The following is a 24,720-nucleotide window of genomic DNA, read 5'->3' as shown; positions in this document are numbered from 1 at the left end:
GAGAGAGACCAGGCCTTGGATCTTTAATCTCTGTTCTAACTTATGTTAAAAAAGTGAAATCATACTCAACCACCCCTTTAAATTACTCAGTAAAGATATATACTGTAGTTGCATGTACCAATTTCTGGATTTAGTTTGACTGCTCTTGCTTTCCCTCAGGCTCAGTATAAAAACCACTTTGTGGCAGCATCTGGTGTTCCTCCAAAACTCACCACAAAGTCCAGCAGCTCCTCTGGGTGGACCAGTGCGAGAAGTTTAAGTTCTCAAGCTCCCTGAGCTCAGTTTCAGACTCTTACTCTAGCTCTTCTGCAAAAGAGGGATCTTGTAGCGATAGGAATGCTGACGACAAGGGTCATCGTGGAGATAGTCATTATCGTCACAGTGGCAAGCAAAGTGGTGGAGACCGTGATCGCTACGCAGAGAGGGACCATCAAAGTGACAGAGATCGTCACAGTCAAAGCCGAAACGTTGAAGGGAGCCATAAGGACAGAGAGCGACGGTCAGAAAGAGATGGCGGCGAGAGTTCAGCGACACATAAAGACAGCTTTGCAGTTCCTGATCCCCCCAAACGTAAGAAATCCAGATGGGAAAATTAAAGTGTACAGGAAAGCAGCCGTCAACTGTTCTTTGATCAGAATACAAAGCTGACCCAGTCTCCCTAGCAGTGTCTTTACCTGTCTGCTTGTCTTTATGTCTGTATGTAAGTTGAAGCTGTTTTAATGGTGCCTATGAGACTTCCACTCCATCACCCTTGTCATTTACCAGAAATAAATGCATCCATTACAGGCTGTTTCTGCAAGTTTGAATTGAGAATTCGTCCCCTTGGAATTATAAGGTTCTATCTGACATTTTTGTGAAAATTGAATTATTCCCATATTGTTATTCTGTGACAACTTATTTACTTTATGTGATAGATTTTTTTTATGTTGTATACATTATGGGATTTTTATTTAAAAAACAATAAGGTTCTATCTACACGGTGGAATGCAAAAACGTTGAAGCTCAATATCTCAAAACTACTTGGAATGCAGATAGAACCTTATAATTCCAAGGGGACGAATTGGCAAGATGAAAAGAATGCACCATGAGCCTAAGTGTTGTGTTAAAGTAAATGTGACTGTTCAGTGGCACGCTAGTTGTTTCTTTCTGAAGAAATGAATCGAATGAGAAATCTTAGCTGTGTAACAGAAAAAAATAACAGCAAAAAAAAATCCAAACCTCTTTGTTAATAGTTGCCAACTTTTTTCTGTGTGTGTGCGGTGCTTCACAAACTATTTGTCAACGATATATTTAGTTTAAGACTTATCCAGACATTTTCCAGTGTGTTTTAATGTGTGTTGTTCTTAATGTCCATTAACAGTTTTTTTTTTTCAGAATGCAGTAGTTCAAGCTGAAGGAAGGAAGTCTACCGTAAATCCACACACACTGATCAACCAAGTCATAAAACAATGGGAAGGAGGAGAAACATTTTAGTGAATCTACAATAAACTCTATGTACTATACTATGATCTTGCATTCCCTCGCTCCCTTTCCATCTCTTGTGAAGATTGATGTGCTGATGTGAGGCAATTGTGTCACAATCTAAGCCTGACTGTGTAGAAACAAAATGATCTTTATTATTTTGAAAATACTTCTACAGTTCTGTCTGTGATCATGTTTCTGAATTAATAAGAAGAGGACACAAAAAGGCTTAGATATTGGTTGTGTTTTAGAGAATTTATGTCATTTTTATATTTGAAGTAAACAATCATTTGGTATAGCTTCCAATACAACATGTCCTTAAATGGGGCATAGTTTATTTTGAGTAAAGAGAAATAAATGGTTTTCACCTGTGACAAATTGATTGAGTAAATTAGCTGGTATAGAGGAAAATGATACTTGTCACGAGAGAGGTGGAGCCATCCTGATTTTCAGCTGTATAAATTTGGATGGTGGAGCACTAATACATTACTGAACTGCAAACTTAACAACAATGGGGTTTGGGCAAGTTGGATTTGGATTGGTGTTCCTTTTTGTGCTGGGATTTTCTGAAGCACAGTGGAGTCCCAGCGAGAGAAATTATTGGAGCCCAAGCGACTTTATGCCTAGGGCAAAAGTTCAGAAGACCGACTCTAGGATGCCTCCAATTCCCAAGAAATATGGCCCCAGTAAACCTGCATCAGCCCCACAAAGATTTCCTGTCCAAACACCAGCCAAGAGTGACTTTAGGAGGCCTTCTCAAGATGTTTTCGGTGTTCAGTCAAAAGAACAGATGCTTGGTCCAGTGACAAAACTGACATGGCAGTTTCCAAGCCTGCCAGAAGAACCACAGCAGCCAGTCATCCCTTTTGATCCGCGTCACTTTGTACCTCCCAACAGCATAGCGGCTCAGTGTAGAGAGGGTTCCATATATGTGGAAGTCAAGAGAGACTTCTTCGGGATTGGGAAGCTAGTGAGCTCCTCTGCTCTTACACTGGGAGGCTGTACTGCAACTGGAGAAGACCCTTCTGCTCAAGTGCTTGTCTTTGAGTCTGGATTGCATGGATGTGGCAGTGTAGTGATGGTGAGGTTTCAATGTTCCATTTCAGTGGCTTGGAGTGTTTTGACCAACAGGACTCCTCTATCTTCAGGTGACTAACGATGAGCTTGTCTACACCTTCAAACTTCTCCACACCCCACAAGAGGCTTCATCTGGTGTTCCTATTGTTCGGAGCATTAGTGCAGTGGTTGGAATCGAGTGTCACTATTCAAGGTGAGGTCAGGGTTCAAGGTTGCTGATGGACTGAAGGCAGAGTAAAGTGATAGTTGACTCTCTTGCAGAAAGCATAATGTGAGCAGCGATTCCTTAGTGCCCAATTGGGTCCCATATTCCTCTCTTGAAGCTGCAGAGGAGGTCTTCGTCTTCTCCCTCAAGCTCATGACCGGTTGGTGTACCAAATGCTCTTGTAACTATCCAGTGCTTGTGAACCTGTTCTAAAAGTTGTCTCTGTAGATGACTGGAGATTCGAGAGGCCTTCTAACCAATACTTCCTGGGTGATATCATAAATCTTGAAGCATCTGTGCTTTCATACAGCCATGTTCCCATCCGTGTGTTTGTGGACAGCTGTGTGGCTACAATAGTCCCTGATGTCACATCTGTCCCCAGATACTCATTTATTGAGAACAATGGGTAAGTGGTGCACCGCATGTGTCCCACATTAGGTGTATTGAAGATTAACTTGGTTCCTTTCCCAGGTGCCTGGTTGATGCCAAGCTCACAGGCTCCAGATCTCACTTCATGCCCCGAACTCAAGGTGACAAGTTGCAGCTTCAGCTAGAGGCTTTCAGGTTCCAGCAACCAGACAGTGGACTGGTATGTGACTTGTGCAATGCTTTTATATGATGTGCTATCATGATCTACAAATGATGGTCTCTGCAGGTTTACATCACATGCATGGTGAAGGTGGCTGTAGCAACAACGACTCCAAATCCTGAACAGAAAGCTTGTTCCTTCTCTGCTAATGGGTATGATCCCCCACCAACTCAAAGTGTACAGGTGACTGAGGAAATGCTTTTAACTTAAGGGTGTCTTGTCAGTTGGGTGTCTGCAGATGGTTCTGACCAGGTGTGTGGCTGCTGTGACTCCACATGTAGTACCAGAAGAGGAAGTGACCAGCCCCATAAAGGTCGGATTAGTTTAGGTTGACCTTATTTTTATGCACCGCTTTTTCTAACTGCTTGTTTGTTCCTCAGATCTGCGGTGGGATAAATCCTCTGTTGGGCCCATCAGTGTTAAGGAATCTGGCTATGGCCAAAAATAACTGGAAGTGCTGTGACTTTATTAAAGTGATCTTAATGGGTTGTGCATTTGTCTTGCGCTTTCTTTTCTCCCTCAAATCTACAATTTGAATCCTGTTATGTGGCTTTGCTGGCACTCACATGCGATCCAAACTGCTTGTGACCACTGTCAAGTTTACCATCTTGAGTGTCTTATAAAGGGGTCTTATTAAGTGGGAGGTGAAAGTGACTTGACCTTCCAAGTATGGTGACCCATACTCACAATTTGTACATTTCAAAGGCGAACACACCCGGCGCCTGGGGAGCATTGGGGGGTTCGGTGCCTTGCTCAAGGGCACCTAAGTCATGGTATTGCTGGCCTGAGATTCAAACCCACCTCCCTGGGGTTAGGAGTCAAAATCTCTAAACACTAGGCCATGACTTCCCCTATTACGCTCTATGTAGTGTTGATTTTGTTTTGGAGGTTTACAAGAACAGGTTCTCACACTTGCCCAGTCTAGCACGAACCAAATAAATGGATCCTGTATCAAAATGCCCACATTATGAAACCCAAAGTGTGCTGTGACTGGATGTGGAAGTACAGATGTTCCCACTCCTTGATAGAGGAGCAGATTCAGTGAGCGCTTGATGAGGTGACATGAACTGACGATTCCATCTCTAAATCGATACTAAACTCTAGTGGAAATGCAAACCATGCTTAGTTGTACAGAGCTTTTTTTTTTTTTTTTTTAAATGATGTTTTATTAACAAAGTTCGGGAGAAGCACGAGCAGATAATTAACACAGGTGGAGAGCACTCAGCAATCAATGGTAAGAGGTGTATATATACAGCAGTCTCACCTCAATTCATTTGACAGTCTCGCAGCATCCCCCCACCACCCCTTCTCCACACTTCTAATCCTAAACCACTTACATAGGGTAGGGGGGAGTACTCTGGGTTCGGGCCGAACTCCGAGCTCGGAGCCCTCCCTCCGGACAGCACGCCAAATACGCATTAAATCTTACCCTCCCAATTGTATGTAAGTGTGAACTCGTGAACAAAGCAAATACAACCTCCAATAAAATGTTTGGTTTAACATTTTTAAATGTGAATAATTAACAGAAGGAAACAATGGGCTGCTTGAGTATAAACATTTTTTTTAAACCGTTCTGGGAGCCTCCCCAGTGGTATATTTCTTTTTATGAGACAATCACAGATCGAGTTGAGTACTCCACTAATCACCTAATGAGTTCATTCAGCTGAGAGACTCCCAAAAAAAATAAAATAAAACTTTATATTGGTGATTTAAAAAAAATGGCTCTAGGGTTTAGGTAAGTAGTATTTGAAAAGTTATTGGTGTTTACTGGTTCCTCTGAAGCACAATGGCAAGATATATCAATGCAAAACAATAACTTACTGTATTAGCACCACAAAAGTTTCCTATCCAGAGACAAGCCAGTAGTGACTTTGGAAAGCCTTCTCAACATATTTTTGGTGTTCAGTCAAAAGAACTGCTGCTGGATCCAGTGGCAAAAGTGACATGGTGCTTTCCAAGCCTTCCAGAAGAACCATAGCAGCAGCACACTCCTTTTGAGTTGTGCCATCCTGTCCCTGCCAACAGTGAAGCAGCTCAGTTTGGAGAGGCTTCAATATCTGGAGGTGATGGAAGACATCTTTGGGACCACATGACCGCTAACGCCCTCTGCTTTTAGATTGCGAGGCTGTACGTACTGCAACTGGAGAAGATCCTTATACTCAAGTGTTCATCTTTGAGTCTAAACTGCATGGATGTGACAGCACACCAACAGTGATGCTATGTTGTTCTTGTTTTCTGGGTGTTTGTAGGTTTCTCTGAGCAACACCTAACCCCTATAGGTGACTGAAAATGAGCTTGTATATACATTTTCCATCATCTACACTGAAGCTTCATATGGTGGTCCTATTATCAGGAGCAGTGGGGGAGTAGTTAGTATTGTGTGTCACTCTACAAGGTAAGGACTAAATTCAGGCTTGTTGAGAAGGGTCTGGCTGCAGACTTGCACTTGCACTCTCAGACTTGCACTCTCAGACACTTGTGCTTCCGCTAGCGACGTCACTTGCAGACTTTATTATTATTTTTTTTTTCTATTTATTGATAACTTTTTGTTTGAATCTCTCAACATTTTACAACAGTAGCCAGGTGGTGAAGACAAGAAAAAAGAAACTAAATTCCATTGTCACTTGCAATCGCTACTTGCACTCTCCGCTACATGTGATGTCACTTGCAATCAACACAAATCGTGCTTGTTTCCAATGGAGAAAAGACGCTGTGGTGGTGATTAAACGATTAAAACTAAATTAGTAGGACTAATACAATACACAAAGTTTTTCGTTAAGTGTTTTCCTCCTGTAGAAAAAAACAAACTCTTAAAATGGCATAATGTATTCGGATACGTTAAGTTCAATTAAAAGACCAAATTCGATATATAGTTATTATTTAATGTACAACAAGGCCCGCAGATGGCTATGAATACAACGTGAATGCTTAATGTGGCCTAATAACAGACTAAGATGATAAAGACAATTCAGTAGGCATAGCCTATAGAGCGTCACAGTCCTGCCCCCACAGCTGGTGCCGGAAGTAAAAATTCAATGCAATTTCTGCATTGACATCTGGGGTATAAGCCATAAAAACATAACCATACATGGTAGACTTAAAACCAGCTACGGCTGTACTAAACGATAGTATATGCTCATATAAACGCAAAAGGATCATGGGGCACTAACGTTGTTTTGATATAAATGCCTTTTATTCGCGATGTCTTGGCTAAGTACTTCATTACCCACAATCCTGACAAAGACTTCCTGTCCAAACACCAGCCAAGAGTGACTTTAGGAGGCCTTCTCAAGATGTTTTCGGTGTTCAGTCAAAAGAACAGATGTTTGGTCCTGTGACAAAACTGACATGGCAGTTTCCAAACCTGCCAGAAGAACCACAGCAGCCAGTCATCCCTTTTGATCCTAGTCACTTTGTACCTCCCAACAGCATAGCGGCTCAGTGTAGAGAGGGTTCCGTATATGTGGAAGTCAAGAAAGACTTCTTCGGGATTGGGAAGCTAGTGAGCTCCTCTGCTCTTACACTGGGAGGCTGTACTGCAACTGGAGAAGACCCTTCTGCTCAAGTGCTTGTCTTTTGAGTCTGGATTGCATGGATGTGGCAGTGTAGTGATGGTGAGGTTTCAATGTTCCATTTCAGTGGCTTGGAGTGTTTTGACCAACAGGACTCTATCTTCAGGTGACTAACGATGAGCTTGTCTACACCTTCAAACTTCTCCACACCCCACAAGAGGCTTCATCTGGTGTTCCTATTGTTCGGAGCATTAGTGCAGTGGTTGGAATCGAGTGTCACTATTCGAGGTGAGGTCAGGGTTCAAGGTTGCTGATGGACTGAAGGCAGAGTAAAGTGATAGTCTGACTCCCTTGCAGAAAGGATAATGTGAGCAGCGATTCCTTAGTGCCCAATTGGGTCCCATATACCTCTCTTGAAGCTGCAGAGGAGGTCTTCGTCTTCTCCCTCAAGCTCATGACCGGTTGGTGTACGAAATGCTCTTGTAACTATCCAGTGCTTGTGAACCTGTTCTAAAAGTTGTCTCTGTAGATGACTGGAGATTCGAGAGGCCTTCTAACCAATACTTCCTGGGTGATATCATAAATCTTGAAGCATCTGTGCTTTCATACAGCCATGTTCCCATCCGTGTGTTTGTGGACAGCTGTGTGGCTACAATAGTCCCTGATGTCACATCTGTCCCCAGATACTCATTTATTGAGAACAATGGGTAAGTGGTGCACCTCATGTGTCCCACACTAGGTGTATTGAAGATTAACTTGGTTCCTTTCCCAGGTGCCTGGTTGATGCCAAGCTCACAGGCTCCAGATCTCACTTCATGCCCCGAACTCAAGGTGACAAGTTGCAGCTTCAGCTAGAGGCTTTCAGGTTCCAGCAACCAGACAGTGGACTGGTATGTGACTTGTGCAATGCTCTTATATGATGTGCTATCATGATCTACAAATGATAGTCTCTACAGGTTTACATCACATGCATGGTGAAGGTGGCTGTAGCAACAACGACTCCAAATCCTGAACAGAAAGCTTGTTCCTTCTCTGCTAATGGGTATGATCCCCCACCAACTCAAAGTGTACAGGTGACTGAGGAAATGCTTTTAACTTAAGGGTGTCTTGTCAGTTGGGTGTCTACAGATGGTTCTGACCAGGTGTGTGGCTGCTGTGACTCCACATGTAGTACCAGAAGAGGAAGTGACCAGCCCCATAAAGGTCGGATTAGTTTAGGTTGACCTTATTTTTATGCACCGCTTCTTCTAACTGCTTGTTTGTTCCTCAGATCTGCGGTGGGATAAATACTCTGTTGGGCCCATCAGTGTTAAGGAATCTGGCTATGGCCAAAAATAACTGGAAGTGCTGTGACTTTATTAAAGGGATCTTAATGGGTTGTGCATTTGTCTTGCGCTTTTCTCCCTCAAATCTACAATTTGAATCCTGTTATGTGGCTTTGCTGGCACTCCCATACGAGCCAAACTGCTTGTGACTACTGTCAAGTTTACCATCTTGAGGGTCTTATAAAGGGGTTCTATTAAGTGGGGGGTGAAAGTGACTTGACCATTTGTACATTTCAAAGGCGAACAAACCCGGCGCCTGGGGAGCATTTGGGGGTTTGGTGCCTTGCTCAAGGGCACCTAAGTCATGGTATTGCCGGCCTGAGATTCAAACCCACCTCCCTGGGGTTAGGAGTGAAAATCTCTGTAAACACCAGGCCATGACTTCCCCTATTATGCTCCCTTACATAGTATTGATCTTGTTTTGGAGGTTTATAAGAACAGGACCTCACACTTGCCCAGTCTGGCATGAACCAATCAAATGGTTCCTGTATCAAAAGGCCCACATTATGAAACCCAAAGTGTGCTGTGACTGGATGTGGAAGTACAGGTGTTCCCGCTCCTTGATAGAGGAGCAGATTCAGTGAGCGCTTGATGAGATGACGTGGAACGATTCCATCTCTAAAGCGTTCCTAAACCCTAGTGGAAATGCAAACGTGCTTGGTCGTATTGAGCTTTTTTTTTTTTTTTACAAAGCAAATAAAACCTCCAATAAGGTGTTTGGTTTAACAATTTTAAATGTGATTAAGAATTAACAGATGAAAACAATGGGCTGCTTGAGTTTAAAATATTTTCAAACTGTTCCTGGAGCCTCCCCAGTGGTATATTTCTTTTTATAAGACACTCACAGATTGAGTACTCCACTAATCACCTAATGAGTTCATTCAGCTGAGAGACAAAAAACATTGTGATTTAAAAAAAAATGGCTATAGTGTTTAGGCAAGCAGTATTTGGAAAGTTATTGGTGTTTACTGGTTCATCTGAAGCACAATGGCAAGATAGATCAATGCAAAACAATGTAATGCTTAACCTTCAACAGCATCGAACCAGGATGCTAATAACAGTACTGTATTAGCACCACAAAGGTTTCCTATCCAGAGACAAGCCAGGAGAGACTTTGGAAAGCCTTCTCAACATATTTTTGGTGTTCAGTCAAAATAACTTCTGCTGGATCCAGTGTCAAAAGTGACATGGTGCTTTCCAAGCCTTCCAGAAGAACCATAGCAGCAACACACTCCCTTTGAGTTGTGCCATCCTGTCCCTGCCAACAGTGAAGCAGCTCAGTTTGGAGAGGCTTCAATATCTGGAGGTGATGGAAGACATCTTTGGGACCACATGTCTGCTAATGCCCTCTGCTTTTAGACTGGGAGGCTGTACGTACTGCAACTGGAGAAGAGCCTTCTACTCAAGTGTTCATCTTTGAGTCTAAACTGCATGGATGTGACAGCTCACCAACAGTGATGCTATGTTGTTCTTGTTTTCTGGATGTTTGTAGGTTTCTCTGAGCAACACCTAACCCTTATAGGTGACTAAAAATGAGCTTGTCTATACATTTTCCATCATCTACACTGAGGCTTCATATGGTGGTCCTATTATCAGGAGCAGTGGGTGAGTAGTTAGTATTGTGTGTCACTCTACAAGGTAAGGACTAAATTCCAGATTGTTAGGTGTCCTAATGACTGGTTGGTAGAATGCAACTTTCACTAGTGCCATATTTGTGTGAACCTTAACTTATATAATTTCTCAGGAGATGATTGAAGATTTGAGAGGCCTTCTAATCAATACTTCTTGAATGACATCATCAAATTTGAAGCCTCCGTAAGGTCATACATTCATGTTCCTTTCTCTGTGTTTGTGGACACCTATGTTGCTATGCCAGTCCCTAATTTTTTCATGTCGTGTGTGTGTGTGTGTGTGTGTGTGTGTGTGTGTGTGAGAGAGAGAGAGAGAGAGAGAGAGAGAGAGAGAGACGGTCACACAGTGGAGTCAGCTGTCTTAACTGTCCATGTCTTGTGTACTGCAAACACATTCGAGATTCATCACTGTCTCTGTCACGCGACTGTGTTCCCATTTCATGCTTGAACTGATGGTAAAACTAAGGACATAATTTAGTAAATTAAGATGAAAGATGAAGCTCACGATTATGGAAAGGGGTGTTATATTTCCAACGAGTACTGATCGACAGAGTAATTACCTCTCATATTATATTAATTTGCTACTTTAAAGCTCTTATACATTCTTGCCTTAACCCAATCCAATGCATTAATTGTACTTACTAGCTCTTCATGACCTCTGATCTCTCACAGCTTTGTTATTCAGTGCAACATTTCGGAAGAAAATTGAAAAGCTGGCACAAGATATTTTTGGTTGACCCCATTTGTGTTGTGTTGAGTTCACATCAGCTGGCTCTGTGCTCATCTTTTGTCATTAAAAAGACTAACTGTGAGGAACTGGCTACAAATCTCAATCAGGAAGGTTATATCCTAGGGCTGCTGCATGGAGACATGGATCAGAGCGAGAGGAACAAACTCATCGCTGACTTTGAAGAAGAATCTGCCCATATTAGTAGCTACTGATGTTGCCGTTTAGTTGTTCTTACTTTATCTGTCTAGTTTTATCTGTTCAGAATAAATGAACTATTTCCATTTGTCACCTTTTATGTATTAATTCAAATTTGTCTTGCACTTCTCAGCTCGAGGGTTGGATATCTCATCTATCCGTACAGTTGTGAACTATGATGAAGCACGAGACATTGACACACATACAAATCTAATTGGTAGAATAGGTCGTGCAGAAGAGAAGGCTTTAGCTTACACTCTGCTCACCTCTAAAGACACTTAATTTGCTGGTGACTTGGTTAGGAATTTAGAGGGAGCAAATCAGAGTGTTCCAAAGGAGCTGATGGACCTGGCAATGCAGGTAAAACAATGACCTGAAATCAAGTCAAGTCAAGTCTGCTTTATTGTCAATTCTTCCACATGTACAGTACATACATACAGAGAATCAAAATTGCGTTACTCTCAGACCCCCGGTGCATACAGATAACACTAACAGTAGAGCCTAAAAATCTAGATCAAATATAAAATGTAGATACAACTATACAATAAGGGAATGTAAAAAGCAGTGCAAGGCACATGGCAGATAGAGTGCAAATCAGTGAAGTGAACAAACAGTGCAGATAAAAGATTTTTAGTGCAAAAAGAGACTTATTCAGTCTGATTAAACTGACAAAGGGCTCAACAGCAGTTATTTTGTTTAACTGACTGATGAGGTAGTAGAATGACGTCAGTTCCATGGTGAAAGGGGGAAAGTTCAGGAGCTAGTTCAGCTTCACAGCCTGGTGGATGAAGCTGTCCTTCAGTCTGCTGGCCCTGGCCTGGGGACTCCGCAGTCTCCTCCCTGATGGCAGCAGAATGAAGAAGCTGTGTGATGGGTGGGTGGGATCACCTGCAATGCAGAGGGCTTTGCGAGTGAGGCGGGATCTGTAAATGTCCTGGAGGGAGGGGAGAGAGACACCAATGATCTTCTCAGGTGCTCTCACTATGCGTTGCATAGTCTTTCCGCAGGACGCGTTGCAGGCGCCATACCACACAGTGATGCAGCTTGTGATACAACATGTTTGATTCAACATGTTTCACAGACTTGCTCATCAACTTTACATTACTGTTGTTATTTTTTTCTCTAGAATCCCTGGTTCAGGAAGTCCCGGTTTAAGGGAGGGAAAGGGAAGAAGCCAAATATTGGAGGTGGAGGCCTGGGTTACAGAGAGAGACCAGGCCTTGGATCTGAATCCACTGTTAGTTTGACTTTACTTTTGCTTGCTTGCTTGCTTTATGTATATTTTTTTTTTTTATACACACACACACACACACACACACACACACACACACATATATATATATATATATAGTACAGACCAAAAGTTTGGACACACCTTCTCATTCAAAGATTTTTCTTTATTTTCATAACTATTAAAATTGTAGATTCACACTGAAGGCATCAAAACTATGAATTAACACATGTGGAAATTATATATGGAATTATATACATAACAATAAATTGTGAAATGTCATATTCTAGGTTCTTCAAAGTAGCCACCTTTAGCTTTGATTACTGCTTTGCACACTCTTGGCAAATGGTAATGGTCTTCCAACAGTCTTGAAGGAGTTCCCTGAGAGATGCTTAGCACTTGTTGGCCCTTTTGCCTTCTGTCTGCGGTCCAGCTCACCCCTAAACCATCTCGATTGGGTTCAGGTCCGGTGACTGTGGTGACACCATCACTCTCCTTCTTGGTCAAATAGCCCTTGATGCCTTCAGTGTGACTATGACAATTTTCATAGTCATGTTTTAGTAATTTAGTAACATAGTAATTTCATAACAATTTTTTTTTTTTTTTTTTTTTTTTATTATTCTGCCCACCCCCCATGTTATTTTGTCTACAATTATTTTTCGCAATTGCGGACAGAAACCACACTTATTAGAAATATAATAAAAGCATTAGCTATATAATATCTTAAATTTATTCATACAGGAGTGCAATAGTAGTGCTGGTTCTCCTCTTGGTAACTATGAAGCCTACAAACCCTCCACTGGGGCCATGGGAGAGCGTATGTCTGCCCTGAAGCAAGCATTTCAGGTACATTTTATTATCATTATTTATTTATTTTATTTTGTCTTGGTCACATCTTTCACTGAATTACTTTTGCCACCCACTCTTAAAAAAGTGGTTTATCAGCTTGATTGTGTTTTTGGGGTGCAATGTGACACGTGTTTATGTTTAGTTGTTAAAAAAAGCACATTATTTTAACATATTTGACCTTTTATTTTACACCGCTGTTTCTGTTCTCATTAGAACCTTCTGTTGAGTTCCTGGTTCTATGAAGCCACTCCCTCTACATAATACATAATTGTGCTCCGTTTGGGCGGCTTTGCACTTTGTCCGGAAACATCACGCGTCCTTACCATTACCATCCCATTGACAGTAAAGCCGCACAATTAAAAAATTTTCTAATCACAATCACAATTATGGATGCCACAATTACATAATTGTTCAAAGTCCACTTATGTTATTCTGACTGCTTCAGAGTCATTTTTTTCTGCAAGTTAGAAAGGGTTTTTTCAATGTTTTAGCATAAGTATATCATTGTAATAGCATTCCTATTTTTATATAATTTAAAGAAGAAACCAATCCGATGTATATTTGACATTTGAGGCTTAATACTATAGAAAAGCACATCTTATTTGATATAAAAATATGCCATGCAGTTGCATCAATGGCATAAACATCATTCAGTGTAAATTGTGATAATCGTAATGAATAATCGCTATTACAATTTCAAGGGAATAAACGACAATTATGATTTTTTTGTCTTAATCGTGCAGCCCTAATGGGCAGATTGACGTAAACATTGTGGTTAGTGATGTCTCAATCCTGGGAAGAGGCTTGTTGTGGTCCCTACTAGAGGTCGACCGATATATCGCTCGGCCGATATATCGGGTCGATATTTGTCATTTTTTAATATATCGGCATCGGCCGATATCCGTGTTTAGTAGCGCCGATTTAAAGTCAGGCACGTCTGCGGACAGCCCCCTGTTATTGGCGCGGTGGAAAGTGCTGCTGTAGCCACTGCATGTGAAGCTTTTGGAAGATTCAACAACAGACCTGCGAGATAAAGGTAGTCAGAGAATTTCACTCTGTAAATGGGGTGGAGAAGTTGTCAGCTCTTACAAACACTGCAGCGTGATTGAGGGCTCCGTTACTCCGCCCCGCTCACAGACAGCACTGCGCTCTGAGAGACAGCTGTCCTGGAGCTGCCCAGAACGGTGAATCACATGTGTTCGGAAGCATGGTTTGATGCAGACAATAACCAGTTTTCCATCCAACTCATTTTTATTTAGGGATGTCAATATTTGATAATTTCCATGATCGATCGTCGTTTAAATTAACGGTCAAGCAATAACCTTAATGCTGCAAAATGCGTCTGCAGCGGTATTATTATTATGTGCAAAAGCCACTTGGAAAAAAAGCTTTCTCACCTGAATTAAAGGGGTTTTAGTATTAATAAAATGCTAGTAGCAGGACTGTAAAATGAATAAATGTGATTATGATCGTTTGATAAAATGAAGAGAGCGCGCCATACGTTTGAGATCATTTTACTTTGCTGAATGTTTTCTGTCAAGGAGACCGCTGAATGCGCCTCTTTAAATGGTTTCGTGGTGCTCGTTGTTGTATTTTGAAACGCAACTGCAATGTTTTCAAATGACACTATAGTAGTAGTGCAACGGATCATCATTGATCCGTGATCCGTTCAGATCAATATCTTCAGTTCGGCAATACGCGTGACCCGCGGATTGATTTATGAAAAAAAAAAAAAAAAAAGTTGCGCATGTTCAGTCCACAGTCAGTGATAATGCCGAGCGGAGGAGCTTGAACGCCCCGCGCATTTTGGCTTCCCTGTCAGATATAATGATGAAGGAAAGAGGTTAGAGTGAAAAGATTGTGCCAGATCTTTATGAACAGGAGAAGAAAAAAGTTGTGGATGAGCTATCCCGAGCATCCTCTGTTGCGCTCACGACAGACGGGTGGACGTCCAGGGGGACGGAGAGCTCTGTGATGATAACTGCTCACTTCATCACAGCAGACTGGGAGATGAGAAGTCCTTATTATTATGTTAAAAAGAAGATATTATGCCATGTGCACTAAGTCCATACGAGGACGAGCGAGCGCGGGTTTGACTAGATGTATTTGGAGGTTATTGCTCACGTCTCGTTCTGCACATATCCAAATGTTTCCATATTCGCAATGTATCTGAATGTTAAACTATAATATTTTTTTTAATGTAAATGTCACAAGGTGACGATCTTTAGGGGCGGAACCAAAATTCGGGAAGTTTGGTTCCGCCCGGAAGTGTTTCCGCCCGGACCGGAAAAACAGAACACCGGAACTTCCGGTAGCGCCGTAAGAGGGAAAATCAGGGAATTCGATGCACCTGTGCCTAGTTAGGGACAGCGGTTGGTGATTGGAGGATACGCTGGACAAGGCAGTACTTAAGGCCAAGTTATTTCACAGTCTGGGAGCTCTTTCTGGTGTGTGTGAAGCACTGTGTCGTGCCCGCCTTGGTGCGCTGCTGGTGGCTGTCTAACTCTCTCTCTCTCCCTCAGGCTGGAATTGTATGATTGTGAAGACATCGCGAACCTTAAAGGTTGAGAAGTGAACGGATTATACGGCGAATTGAGACGACGTGAAAAAGGGGATTGGAAGCGGCATTGATGTGAGTACTAAGAGCAAGCCGAAAGTGTCCTGTATATTGACCTGGCGTTGTGTAGATCTCCCCAGGAGGAGGAGGGCGGCCCTACCCCTAATATAGCGTGGTGGGAGAGCCGAAGGAATACTTATTGAAGTAGTCACAACGACGACATCACTAGCTAGGCCGCATATTCCATCGCCAGATCCGAACCAAGCGAAGTGAAGGAAGACGGGTGTCCTTTTCGTACACTGAGTGTGGTGGGTGAGTCTTCGTGCTGTGAAAACCTATAATTTTGACGTGGTGCTGTATATTGCTGTGGGTTGCTGTGTATTGCCGTGTGTCCTGTCAGATAAACCCCCGCCTTCACGCACTCCGCCGCGGGAGGACAAGGAGACTGCTGGTTCTAGCCTAGTTCAGTACAGTATATGTTGTGAGCGTGCTTCAGATCTCCGGAGATAGCACGGTACGCTGTGTTCAGCCCAGAGGTGAGAGTCATTCAAAGCAAACTAACTGTGCTATTGTGTCCAAGTTGATACCTGTGGAGAGAAAAGGAGAGAGAGTGAATAACACGAGGAGGAATAGAGCGAATCCTGTACTTACAGTACGTTGTGTCCAGCCCAGAGGTGAAAGCCATCCAAAGCAGAGTAACTGTGTTTTGTGTCCAAGTTGATACCTGTAGAGAGGAGGAGAGAGAGTGGATAACGCGAGGAGAAATAGAGCGAAACCTGTACTTACAGTACGCTGTGTCCAGCCCAGAGGTGAGAGCCATTCAAAGCAAACTAACTGTGCTTTGTGTCCAATCTGATACCTGTGGAGAGAAAAGGAGAGAGAGAGAGTGAATAACACGAGGAGGAATAGAGCGAACCCTGTACTTACAGTACGTTGTGTCCAGCCCAGAGGTGAAAGCCATCCAAAGCAGAGTAACTGTGTTTTGTGTCCAAGTTGATACCTGTAGAGAGGAGGAGAGAGAGTGGATAACGCGAGGAGAAATAGAGCGAAACCTGTACTTACAGTACGCTGTGTCCAGCCCAGAGGTGAGAGCCATTCAAAGCAAACTAACTGTGCTATTGTGCCCAAGTTGATACCTGTGGAGAGAAAAAAGGAGAGAGAGTGGGTAACACGAGGAGAGACCGAGGAAACCTGTACTTACGCCGCTGCCTGTGGAGAAAGAGAAAGCGAGTGAGCACCCAAGGAACGAACTGTGTGAACCAGTACTTACTGTGAGCTGAAATCAGTGAAGAGGTGAGAGCAAAACCAAGCCGAATTAACTGTGCCTATGCGTCCCAGCCGTTGCCTGTGGAGGAAGAGAAAGAGAGTGAGCACCCCGAGAACGAACTGTGTGAACCAGTACTTACCGTGAGTTGTATTCAGCGAAGAGGAGGAAGAAGGAGGGCGCTACGGATACCTAAGACTCTGGCCTGGCCCCGAACCCCACGCCCCGGATCCCCGTGGCCCCCTTGCTCCCTGACCTCTTCCCGGCCATAGCCCATCTGGAGGACCGAGTCAGAGTTTAGTTTTAATTGCCCTTTCCCTATTCCCCAAGCTATTTTTAAATATTTAAATAAAGATTGTTTTATCACTTACTGGTTCTCGTGTTGTTTGGCCATTGGGTTGGCTTTGGGGACCTCCTCGAGGTGGAAGTTGAGAAGGGGTGTGGCTTAGTCAAAGCATAGCCGCCCCTGGGTGTGACATAAACTAGACGGAAAAATCATCCTCTTCACATGAGCAAAAACGTCCTTTGCATAACAGCAGAGAGGACCGGTATAGGGTGTATTTAAACAGACCAGTGTAAGTTTTTAAATGTTTGGTTGACTCTACTTTATTTTAATAATGAACAGACTGCGATGTAAGTTCGAAATTAGAATGCACTTTAGATGTTCTGTGTCATTTATACCAAACACAAATGTTGCTGGTTGCTAGTGTCTTTGCAGCACTACTGTTATGTATTTTTTATATATTTATTTTTTTATATTTTTCAGTTTAATTGATTTTTATTTCTAAAATTGTATTTATTTAAATGTATAATTAAGTTTACATTTATGTTCCAACAAACTTGAAAAATTCTACTTGATAAATGTAAATGCTCTAAAACTTTTATGTAAATGATTGACATATATATATATATATTACCTGTTTTATATATTTAATACTTGGTCAGTTTATTAATTTTAGTGCACTAAATTAAGATGAATGAAGAGATGGTTCAAGTCAGTGCTCAATAAATTATGATAGGTTTAGAAAAAATGTGTTGTGCATCCACTTATTATTAGTGTGACATTTTAGCATGCAAATCAAGGGGAAAACTCCAAGATATCGGCCCTAAAAATCGGCAGCACATATCGGCCATCGGCTGACCCTGACCTCTAAACATCGGCATCGGCTATAGAAAAACCCATATCGTTCGATCTCTAGTCCCTACCAGTCTTTTTTTAGTCCTTAAACAGTGATTTCTTTGCATTGAACTTTGAGAATTATTTATGCTCTAACTCAGTGGTTTTCAACCTGTGATCTAATAGAAATCGTCATAAAATCACGATTTGAGCGTGCGCGATTTCTAAATCGCTTTATAGCAAGATTTTCCGCGGACCTGACCTCCCATAGTATGCTATCCAATCCAATCAGAATGCACTGCGCCTAGCGGGAGAACAGAACAGACTGGCCATATGCCTAACTTTAGGTTCACACACTGTCTGTGATGGGCCTTTTTTCCGAGCCCATGTTAACGGATCAGAGCATTCACACTGCACGTGGTAAAAGGCTAGAAATAAAAACGTGCGAAAATAATTAATATCTAACACATGAGCATAGAGAATTGTGAGTGCACAGGACGTAGTTTAAGTGAGAGGAGACACTTTTTAAGTGTGCACACTCTCTCCGCGCAGAGAAGCGTGCATCTGAGCAAGTACGTCTGGTTTTGTGACAGCGCAAAGGAAATCTGCGTGCGAACACAGAGATTCACGCTAATGCATTATTTTAATGTGCTCTAAGGTTATATTTATTAGTTCTTGCTGCTGACTGCATACACATACTGTATACACTGCAAAAACCTGAGGCCCCGCTACAATTAATGAGCTCTATTCACAATGCATGGCAAAAAAGAAAAAAAAAGTCCCCACATTCTGTTACATCTTTAGTGATACTTTTGACTTATGTCTGTTCTAGAGACGTTACAACTTTTTGATAAAGCTCTAATTGGTTTTCTTTTGGAAATATGTATCAAATTAATCCTGAATGCATTTATGACTGCAAAAGCATATCGGTGTGTGTCAACATTTATCAAATAATTGTTTTTTTGTCCATGTCTCACAGCCCTAGTTCATTCAATAAATACAGTTAACAATCTAGCTTCTGAGTAATTAGTTATTAACCCAACAATAGCGGGGGCAGTTAATTTTTTTAAGTGGGCCGCGCAAATGTTTGTGTGGTTGTGTGGGCCGCGAGCTGAAAAAGGTTAAGACAATGTTCACCTGGCTGAATCCCTGGAGTTTATTTACGTTTACAAGGAACAAGAGAGAGGTGTTGTACACTGCTGTATCTGAAAGGCGAATTTAGGTGATTAGGAATTTAATTTTAGGCATTTTGAACTGCAGAGGTTGGCTACTTTGTTTATAGGAGGCTATTATTATGCTAAAATGAATCATGAAAAAGTGAACAAATAAGAAAAGGAGCACTGGAGATAAAAGAAAGATCATGCAGCATGATTCAACATCTATTACCTGAATGGAAAGCAATTTCACTGAACATCATCCAGATGTCACTGAATGCAAAACGGTACCTGATTGTGCTGGCCATGCGGTTGCCAAGGACAACCGTGACAAACTGAGCACTTGGACTGATGTTGTCTGCTTTTGGCTTAGAAACCACAGGACTTGGCTCCCAATCTGAATCCGAATGGAAGTAACAAATGGCCTGTTAGAACATTTTTACTCCCCATGTATACATGTTGTTGCAATAGACCTATTGAAACAGAAGGTTATCAATTCAATGCAAAATAATTAATAATTCTAATAGTAACATATATAATACCCATTATGAAAATGAAAGCGGTCTACAGCTGAATACAATTTGAATGGAAATAAAATACTTTAAAAGTATTAGCCTATATAATTAAATACTTTCATGGCCTTTTGATTTATGTTTAACAAAAATGTATTTTCTAGACTTTTCGTGTTTTTACAAATACAGGTGCATCTCAAAAAATTTGAATGTCATGGAAAAGTTCATTTATTTCAGAAATTCAACTCAAATTGTGAAATGTATTAAATAAATTATTTATTAGATTCTTAAGTAGTTTCAGTCTTTGGTTCTTTTAAAGCTGCGGTAGGGAACTTTTGACGCTCTAGCGGTTAATAAACAGAACTGCTTGCGTCTTGCGGAAGAACATCATAGCCGGAACTACTTCTCTCTGTTTATGTCTATGAAGAATCACAAAGGTACTGGGTTACTCCGCCGCGGTATCCCGAAGCAATCTGAAATAGTCCGAATATAAACACTTATTATAGGTGCACCCTAGTGATTCAGGCCAAGCTAAAAACACGGTTTGGAAAATGGTTTCATGGTGTACTCGCTTATTATATACATTTTTCTACATTTTGAACACAAACAAAGTTACGGACCGCAGCTCTGATTGGTTATTTTTTACCGGGAACGATGGAGTTTCTGCAAATTGCAGAGAGTGTCCAAGATGGCAGAATGAGAGGTCTAACTTTTGTATATTAGTTGTTATTTAGTTCCCAGATTTTGACATTCAAAGATGCAGCAAATATAATTTTCATTGGAAGTATTGTTTTAATACCTTTGGAGTATTTATCACTCGCACTGAAGGTTTTTTTTTTCTTTTTTGTTTTTTTTTGTTTTGTGAAGATGTCTGTTCAAAACTATAATCTGTTAGTCCTGCACGAGGCTTGCGACGATAGTGATTTAGAAAGCATGGTTGTAGCCAGCTCAAAATCTACCAATCCTACTCACACGCCGATTGATAGCCCGCTCCTAAAAAGGTTGAGATCCGTGGAAGAAGGTGAAACTAGTATGGCTATTCTCAGTGCCTTACAACTGTTAACCCAAAAAGTGGATGAGCAGACCGAGCTGTTGAAAGACTTTGATAAGCGTATTGAAGTTAACAAGGGCGCCATCTCTGAGAACAAGGCAGAAATCTCCGTGTTGCAGAAGAAAGTCGCCGCATTACAGATAGTGAACAGCTCGCTCAAGAAAGCCCACGAGGAACAAGCTCGCTACAATCGAAGATGGAATCTGAGGATGATAGGTCTACAAGAAAAAGAAAGAGAGGATGCAAGAGAACTGGTGATTGGGATTTTAACCAGAGTGGTTCCGCTTTCTGTTGATCAGCTACGAGACACGGTGGATGTTGTTCACTGTTTGGGGATCAAGAGAAGTGATGGCACGCCAAGGCCTATCATCATTCAGTTCGGAATGAGAAATGTATGTGATGATGTGTGGAGAAAGTCCAAGGACGCGAGAGTTTGCAAAGAAATGCATATTCGGTTCAAGGAGGACTTTTCCTAAGAAGACCGGGAAGCTCGGGCAAAGTTATGGCCGTTGGTTCAAGAGGCTCGGAAGAGGGGGACGCGAGCGTTCCTTAAAGAAGGTTACGCTTTGATTGATAACCAGCGTGTGGACCCCGAATGACTGATTTAATGCCTTGTAATCTGAGGTAATGTTTGACTTGATGACAAGTGCTTTTCTGGTTTGTTGCATCTTCTTTGTTGCTGAGAATTTAAAGGAAAATATTCTTCTCGTTCCTGCGCATCGTCCTTATTGTTTGGTTTATTGAGGTTCGAATTAATGGTGTTATCATTTCTTTCTTTAAATTGTAGGGGGCTAAAAGATAATTTAAAACGTAAGGCTATTTTTCCTTATTGCAAGGAGCAAAAGACGAATTGTGTTTTTTTACAGGAGACTCACTCTCAGGAAGTTGATGTTAAATTTTGGAAGAATCAGTGGGGGGATTCAGTTTTTTTGAGTCATGGTACATCTCATTCTGCAGGTGTCATGGTTCTGTTTAATAGGCTACCAGGTAATGTTATGTGCCACCTAAGTGATTCAAAGGGTCATTGGCTTATGGTGGTAATTGAACAGGGAGGTGTTAATTTTATTTTGCTGTGTATTTATGGATATAACCAAAAAACACTGAATAGGGAATTGCTTGTTTTTCTTAAGGAGTCTGTCAAAAAATGGAGAATCACCTATGCTGTTGATAGAATTATTTTGGGAGGGGATTTTAATTTAGTTCATGATCTTTGGTTCGATCGTTCTCCTCCAAAAGCAAATTGTCATTGTTATGAGGAAGTTATTTCAGATTTGATTTCAGATTTACACTTAACAGATTATTGGAGATGGAGTAATCCTCATAAATCACAATTTGCATGGTTCAGTTCTTCTAATAAGGCCCAATGCTCTAGACTTGACTACTGGTTGATATCTAATAATCTAATTAACAACGTATCGAAATGTGACATTTCAGTTTCTCCCTTAACCGATCATTGTGCAGTTTTGCTATCCTTTTCCTTCCTTAAATCAGTTTGTTAGAAGAAGGGGAAAAAAATTCTTCGTATTTTTTTAATTTGGAGAAACAAAGACAAACTAAAAAGAAGATTCAGAAGTTGTCAATCAATGGCTTAATTATTGAAGATGATGATCAGATTAACAAAGAAATAAGAACTTTTTATTGCAATCTGTATAATTCTAAATTCTCCGGTATTGAGTCTTCATTATTTTTCACAAAGATAAAAGAACTAAGAAAAGAGGAAATAGAACAGGATTTCAAATCATATTTGGAGGAGCCCCTTAAAATAGAAGAACTCGACATTGCTATTTTTATAATGTCAAAGGGTAAATCGCCAGGTTTAGATGATTTATCGGTGGCTTTTTATCAACACTTTTGGACAGACATAAGACTTTTGCTTTATAATGCTTTTTTAGAATGTATTTCTAGGGGCAACCTTTCACCTTCCATGAAAAGAGGCATCATTACATTAATCCCTAAACCCAATAAAGATCATTTGCTGCTGGACAACTGGAGACCCATAACTCTTATGTGATGACTACAAATTATTAGCACATGTTTATTGGAGAAGGCTGGATAAAGGTTTGGCTAAAATTATTGATGAATGTCAATCTGCCTTTATAAAAGGTAGAAATATTCATAACCATACTAGATTAATACTGGATATTTTAGACTATAGTGACTTTATTAACACAGACAGTTATATTATGTTTTTGGACTTTTTTAAGGCATTATTGAACATCCCTTCCTTTTAGAATCTTTACGTTTTCTTGGTTTTGGAGAGAAATGTTGTAGCATTATCAAAATGTTTTACACTGATATTAGTAGCAATGTCTCGTTAAATTCTGGTATGACTTCTAGTTTTATAGTGTCAAGAGGAATAAGACAAGGTTGCCCCATTTCTCCAAAACTTTTCATTTTGACTACTCCGTTATTAACATTACTTATTAATAATTCACATTATTTACAGGGTATTATTATATTTGATAAAGAGTTTAGGTTAATCCAATTTGCTGATGATACATCTATTTTTTTAAAAGACAAATCTATGGTTGAAAAAACAATTAATATCATTCAAACTTTCTCTAAAGCTTCTGGCTTAACTCTTAATTTAAATAAATGTGAATTACTTCCAGTTCATACAAGTGTGGATTCTACCATTAGTAATATTAAAGTTGTTCAAGAAGTAAAATATTTAGGAATCACAATATCTAAAAACCCAATTAGAAGACAAGATGTAAATATTGCCAATCGAATAATTGTTACGGATAAGTCCTAAGTCATTGGTTAACCAGAGATTTAACAGTATTTGGTAGAGTTCTTCTGTCTAAAGCTGAAGGTATATCCAAATTATCTTATCCTTGTCACTCTCTTTATGTCTCCTCCAGCAATATTAGTAAAGCCAACTCTGTTTTATTCCATTTTTTTATGGAGAAATAAAACCCACTATATTAAGAGATCTCAACTAGTCAGAGATTATAATGAAGGTGGAATTAAGGCCATTGACTTTGAGGCACTAGTAGGTGTGTTTAGGATTAAGTGGATTAAAGAGTTTCTTTCTCAACCAAATTCAATGTGGTTCCACATTCCCAGAAGGTTGTTCCATAAGTTAGGTGGCCTGGAATTTCTTTTAAGGTGTGATTTTGAAGTTAATAAAATCCCTCTTAGATTGTCTAATTTCCATAAACAAATCCTTCATTTTTGGCATTTTATTTGTGACTGATATCCTTGATCACAGTTGTAATTTCCTTAGTTTTGAGTGTTTCAAAGAGAAATACAACTTGGCTTGTACAACAAAAGAATTTGACAAAATCTGTAAAGCCGTTCCTCTTCCCCTTTTACATTTAATTTGTGGTATTTTAAAATATTACAATAGCATGCCTTCTCTTCCGGCCCTACTGATTAATGGTCTAGATTTAGTTGATAAGAAATGTAATAATAAAGTAATGGGTTTGGTGTTAAGATCTAAAATATATACAGATTTTAACAAACCACTGCTGGTTCCTGAATTTCTATCTCAGTCCACTATGGTAAAGGCTGTCTCAAAATTTATTAGATGGCCTGTTTCTCCCAAAGTTAAAGAAACTCATTTTAAAATAAGACGTAATATTTATCCAGTTGCTGAATTTCTTAAAAAACGATTTAAATTCGTGGTGGACGCTTGTGTATTTTGTGGAAAATTTGAGGAAACAGTGGAACATTTATTTGTCTTTTGTCCGGTTACCAAATAATTTTGGAAAGGATTGGTTGTCTCTAAAAATAGATGGTGTTCTTTTGCTTGATACTGTTGATATTCTGTATTTTGTGGATAATTCGGATCTGTCCCTATCGGACTTAATTAATGTGATCATTCTTCTGTGTAAATATCATATTCACTGTAGTAAATGGAAAAATTCTAAGCCGTCATTTAATTGTTTCATCAATGATTTCAAACTTTTTTTTTGCTCCTGCTCCTTTGTTTATATAGGTTGTTTTTCTACAGGTTAATTTATAGCTCCCTTGTTATTTTATTATTATTTTTTTGTTTGTTCGTGACATGTATATGTGGCTGGGTTTGGTTCTTTTTTTTCCTGAATATGCCCCTTATTGTAATCGTTTGTACTGTTTTCTGTTCCTCTGCTAGAGTATGTATCTTGTTGTTGTGTGGTTCAATAAAAAAAAAAAAAAAAAAAAAAAAAAAAAAAGTTTCTGCAAATGGCAATAGGACCACTGGGAGGAGCCAGAGGAGCTTGATTTTTTTCACAGATTATCTGTCTCATATTCTACTGTCAGGACAGGTTTAAT

At 40.4% G+C, this 24,720-nt stretch overlaps 2 protein-coding genes, 1 long non-coding RNA gene and 1 pseudogene across 3 annotated transcripts; 3 read left to right on the top strand and 1 right to left on the bottom strand.

The window, feature by feature from the left end:
* Positions 1–1,941: 1,941 nt before the first annotated feature.
* LOC128025906 (zona pellucida sperm-binding protein 3-like) lies at positions 1,942–3,820 on the top strand. Its single transcript, XM_052612512.1, has 8 exons — positions 1,942–2,542; positions 2,610–2,731; positions 2,800–2,903; positions 2,972–3,149; positions 3,215–3,332; positions 3,399–3,484; positions 3,557–3,645; positions 3,713–3,820. The coding sequence occupies exons 1-8, from the start codon at positions 1,973–1,975 to the stop codon at positions 3,778–3,780; spliced, it is 1,335 nt and encodes a 444-aa protein (XP_052468472.1). The 5' UTR covers positions 1,942–1,972; the 3' UTR covers positions 3,781–3,820.
* Positions 2,265–6,913, bottom strand: LOC128026066 (uncharacterized). Its single transcript, XR_008186324.1, has 2 exons — positions 6,752–6,913; positions 2,265–2,348 (listed from the first exon to the last, which is right to left on the bottom strand). It is a non-coding gene; the product is annotated as an uncharacterized LOC128026066 (long non-coding RNA).
* On the top strand, positions 6,796–8,222 carry LOC128026025 (zona pellucida sperm-binding protein 3-like). Its single transcript, XM_052612731.1, has 8 exons — positions 6,796–6,946; positions 7,011–7,132; positions 7,202–7,305; positions 7,374–7,551; positions 7,617–7,734; positions 7,801–7,886; positions 7,959–8,047; positions 8,115–8,222. The coding sequence occupies exons 1-8, from the start codon at positions 6,944–6,946 to the stop codon at positions 8,180–8,182; spliced, it is 768 nt and encodes a 255-aa protein (XP_052468691.1). The 5' UTR covers positions 6,796–6,943; the 3' UTR covers positions 8,183–8,222.
* Positions 8,223–8,765: 543 nt separating this feature from the next.
* On the top strand, positions 8,766–10,742 carry LOC127939396 (zona pellucida sperm-binding protein 3-like; annotated as a pseudogene).
* Positions 10,743–24,720: the final 13,978 nt, after the last annotated feature.

This window comes from Carassius gibelio, chromosome A2 (assembly GCF_023724105.1).
Source record: "Carassius gibelio isolate Cgi1373 ecotype wild population from Czech Republic chromosome A2, carGib1.2-hapl.c, whole genome shotgun sequence".
Lineage (NCBI taxonomy): Eukaryota > Metazoa > Chordata > Actinopteri > Cypriniformes > Cyprinidae > Carassius > Carassius gibelio.
This window is presented reverse-complemented; position numbering and strand designations above follow the sequence as displayed.

Excerpts from the sequence above, each read along its gene's own strand:
- LOC128026025 (XM_052612731.1), top strand. Across the intron at positions 7,133-7,201 it reads ATCGAGTGTCACTATTCGAG|AAAGGATAATGTGAGCAGCG; the intron begins GTGAGGTCAGGG and ends ACTCCCTTGCAG. Across the intron at positions 7,735-7,800 it reads AGCAACCAGACAGTGGACTG|GTTTACATCACATGCATGGT; the intron begins GTATGTGACTTG and ends TAGTCTCTACAG.
- LOC128025906 (XM_052612512.1), top strand. The coding sequence starts at position 1,973 with ATGGGGTTTGGGCAAGTTGGATTTGGATTGGTGTTCCTTTTTGTGCTG. Across the intron at positions 2,543-2,609 it reads GATGTGGCAGTGTAGTGATG|GTGACTAACGATGAGCTTGT; the intron begins GTGAGGTTTCAA and ends CTCTATCTTCAG. Across the intron at positions 3,150-3,214 it reads TCATTTATTGAGAACAATGG|GTGCCTGGTTGATGCCAAGC; the intron begins GTAAGTGGTGCA and ends TTCCTTTCCCAG.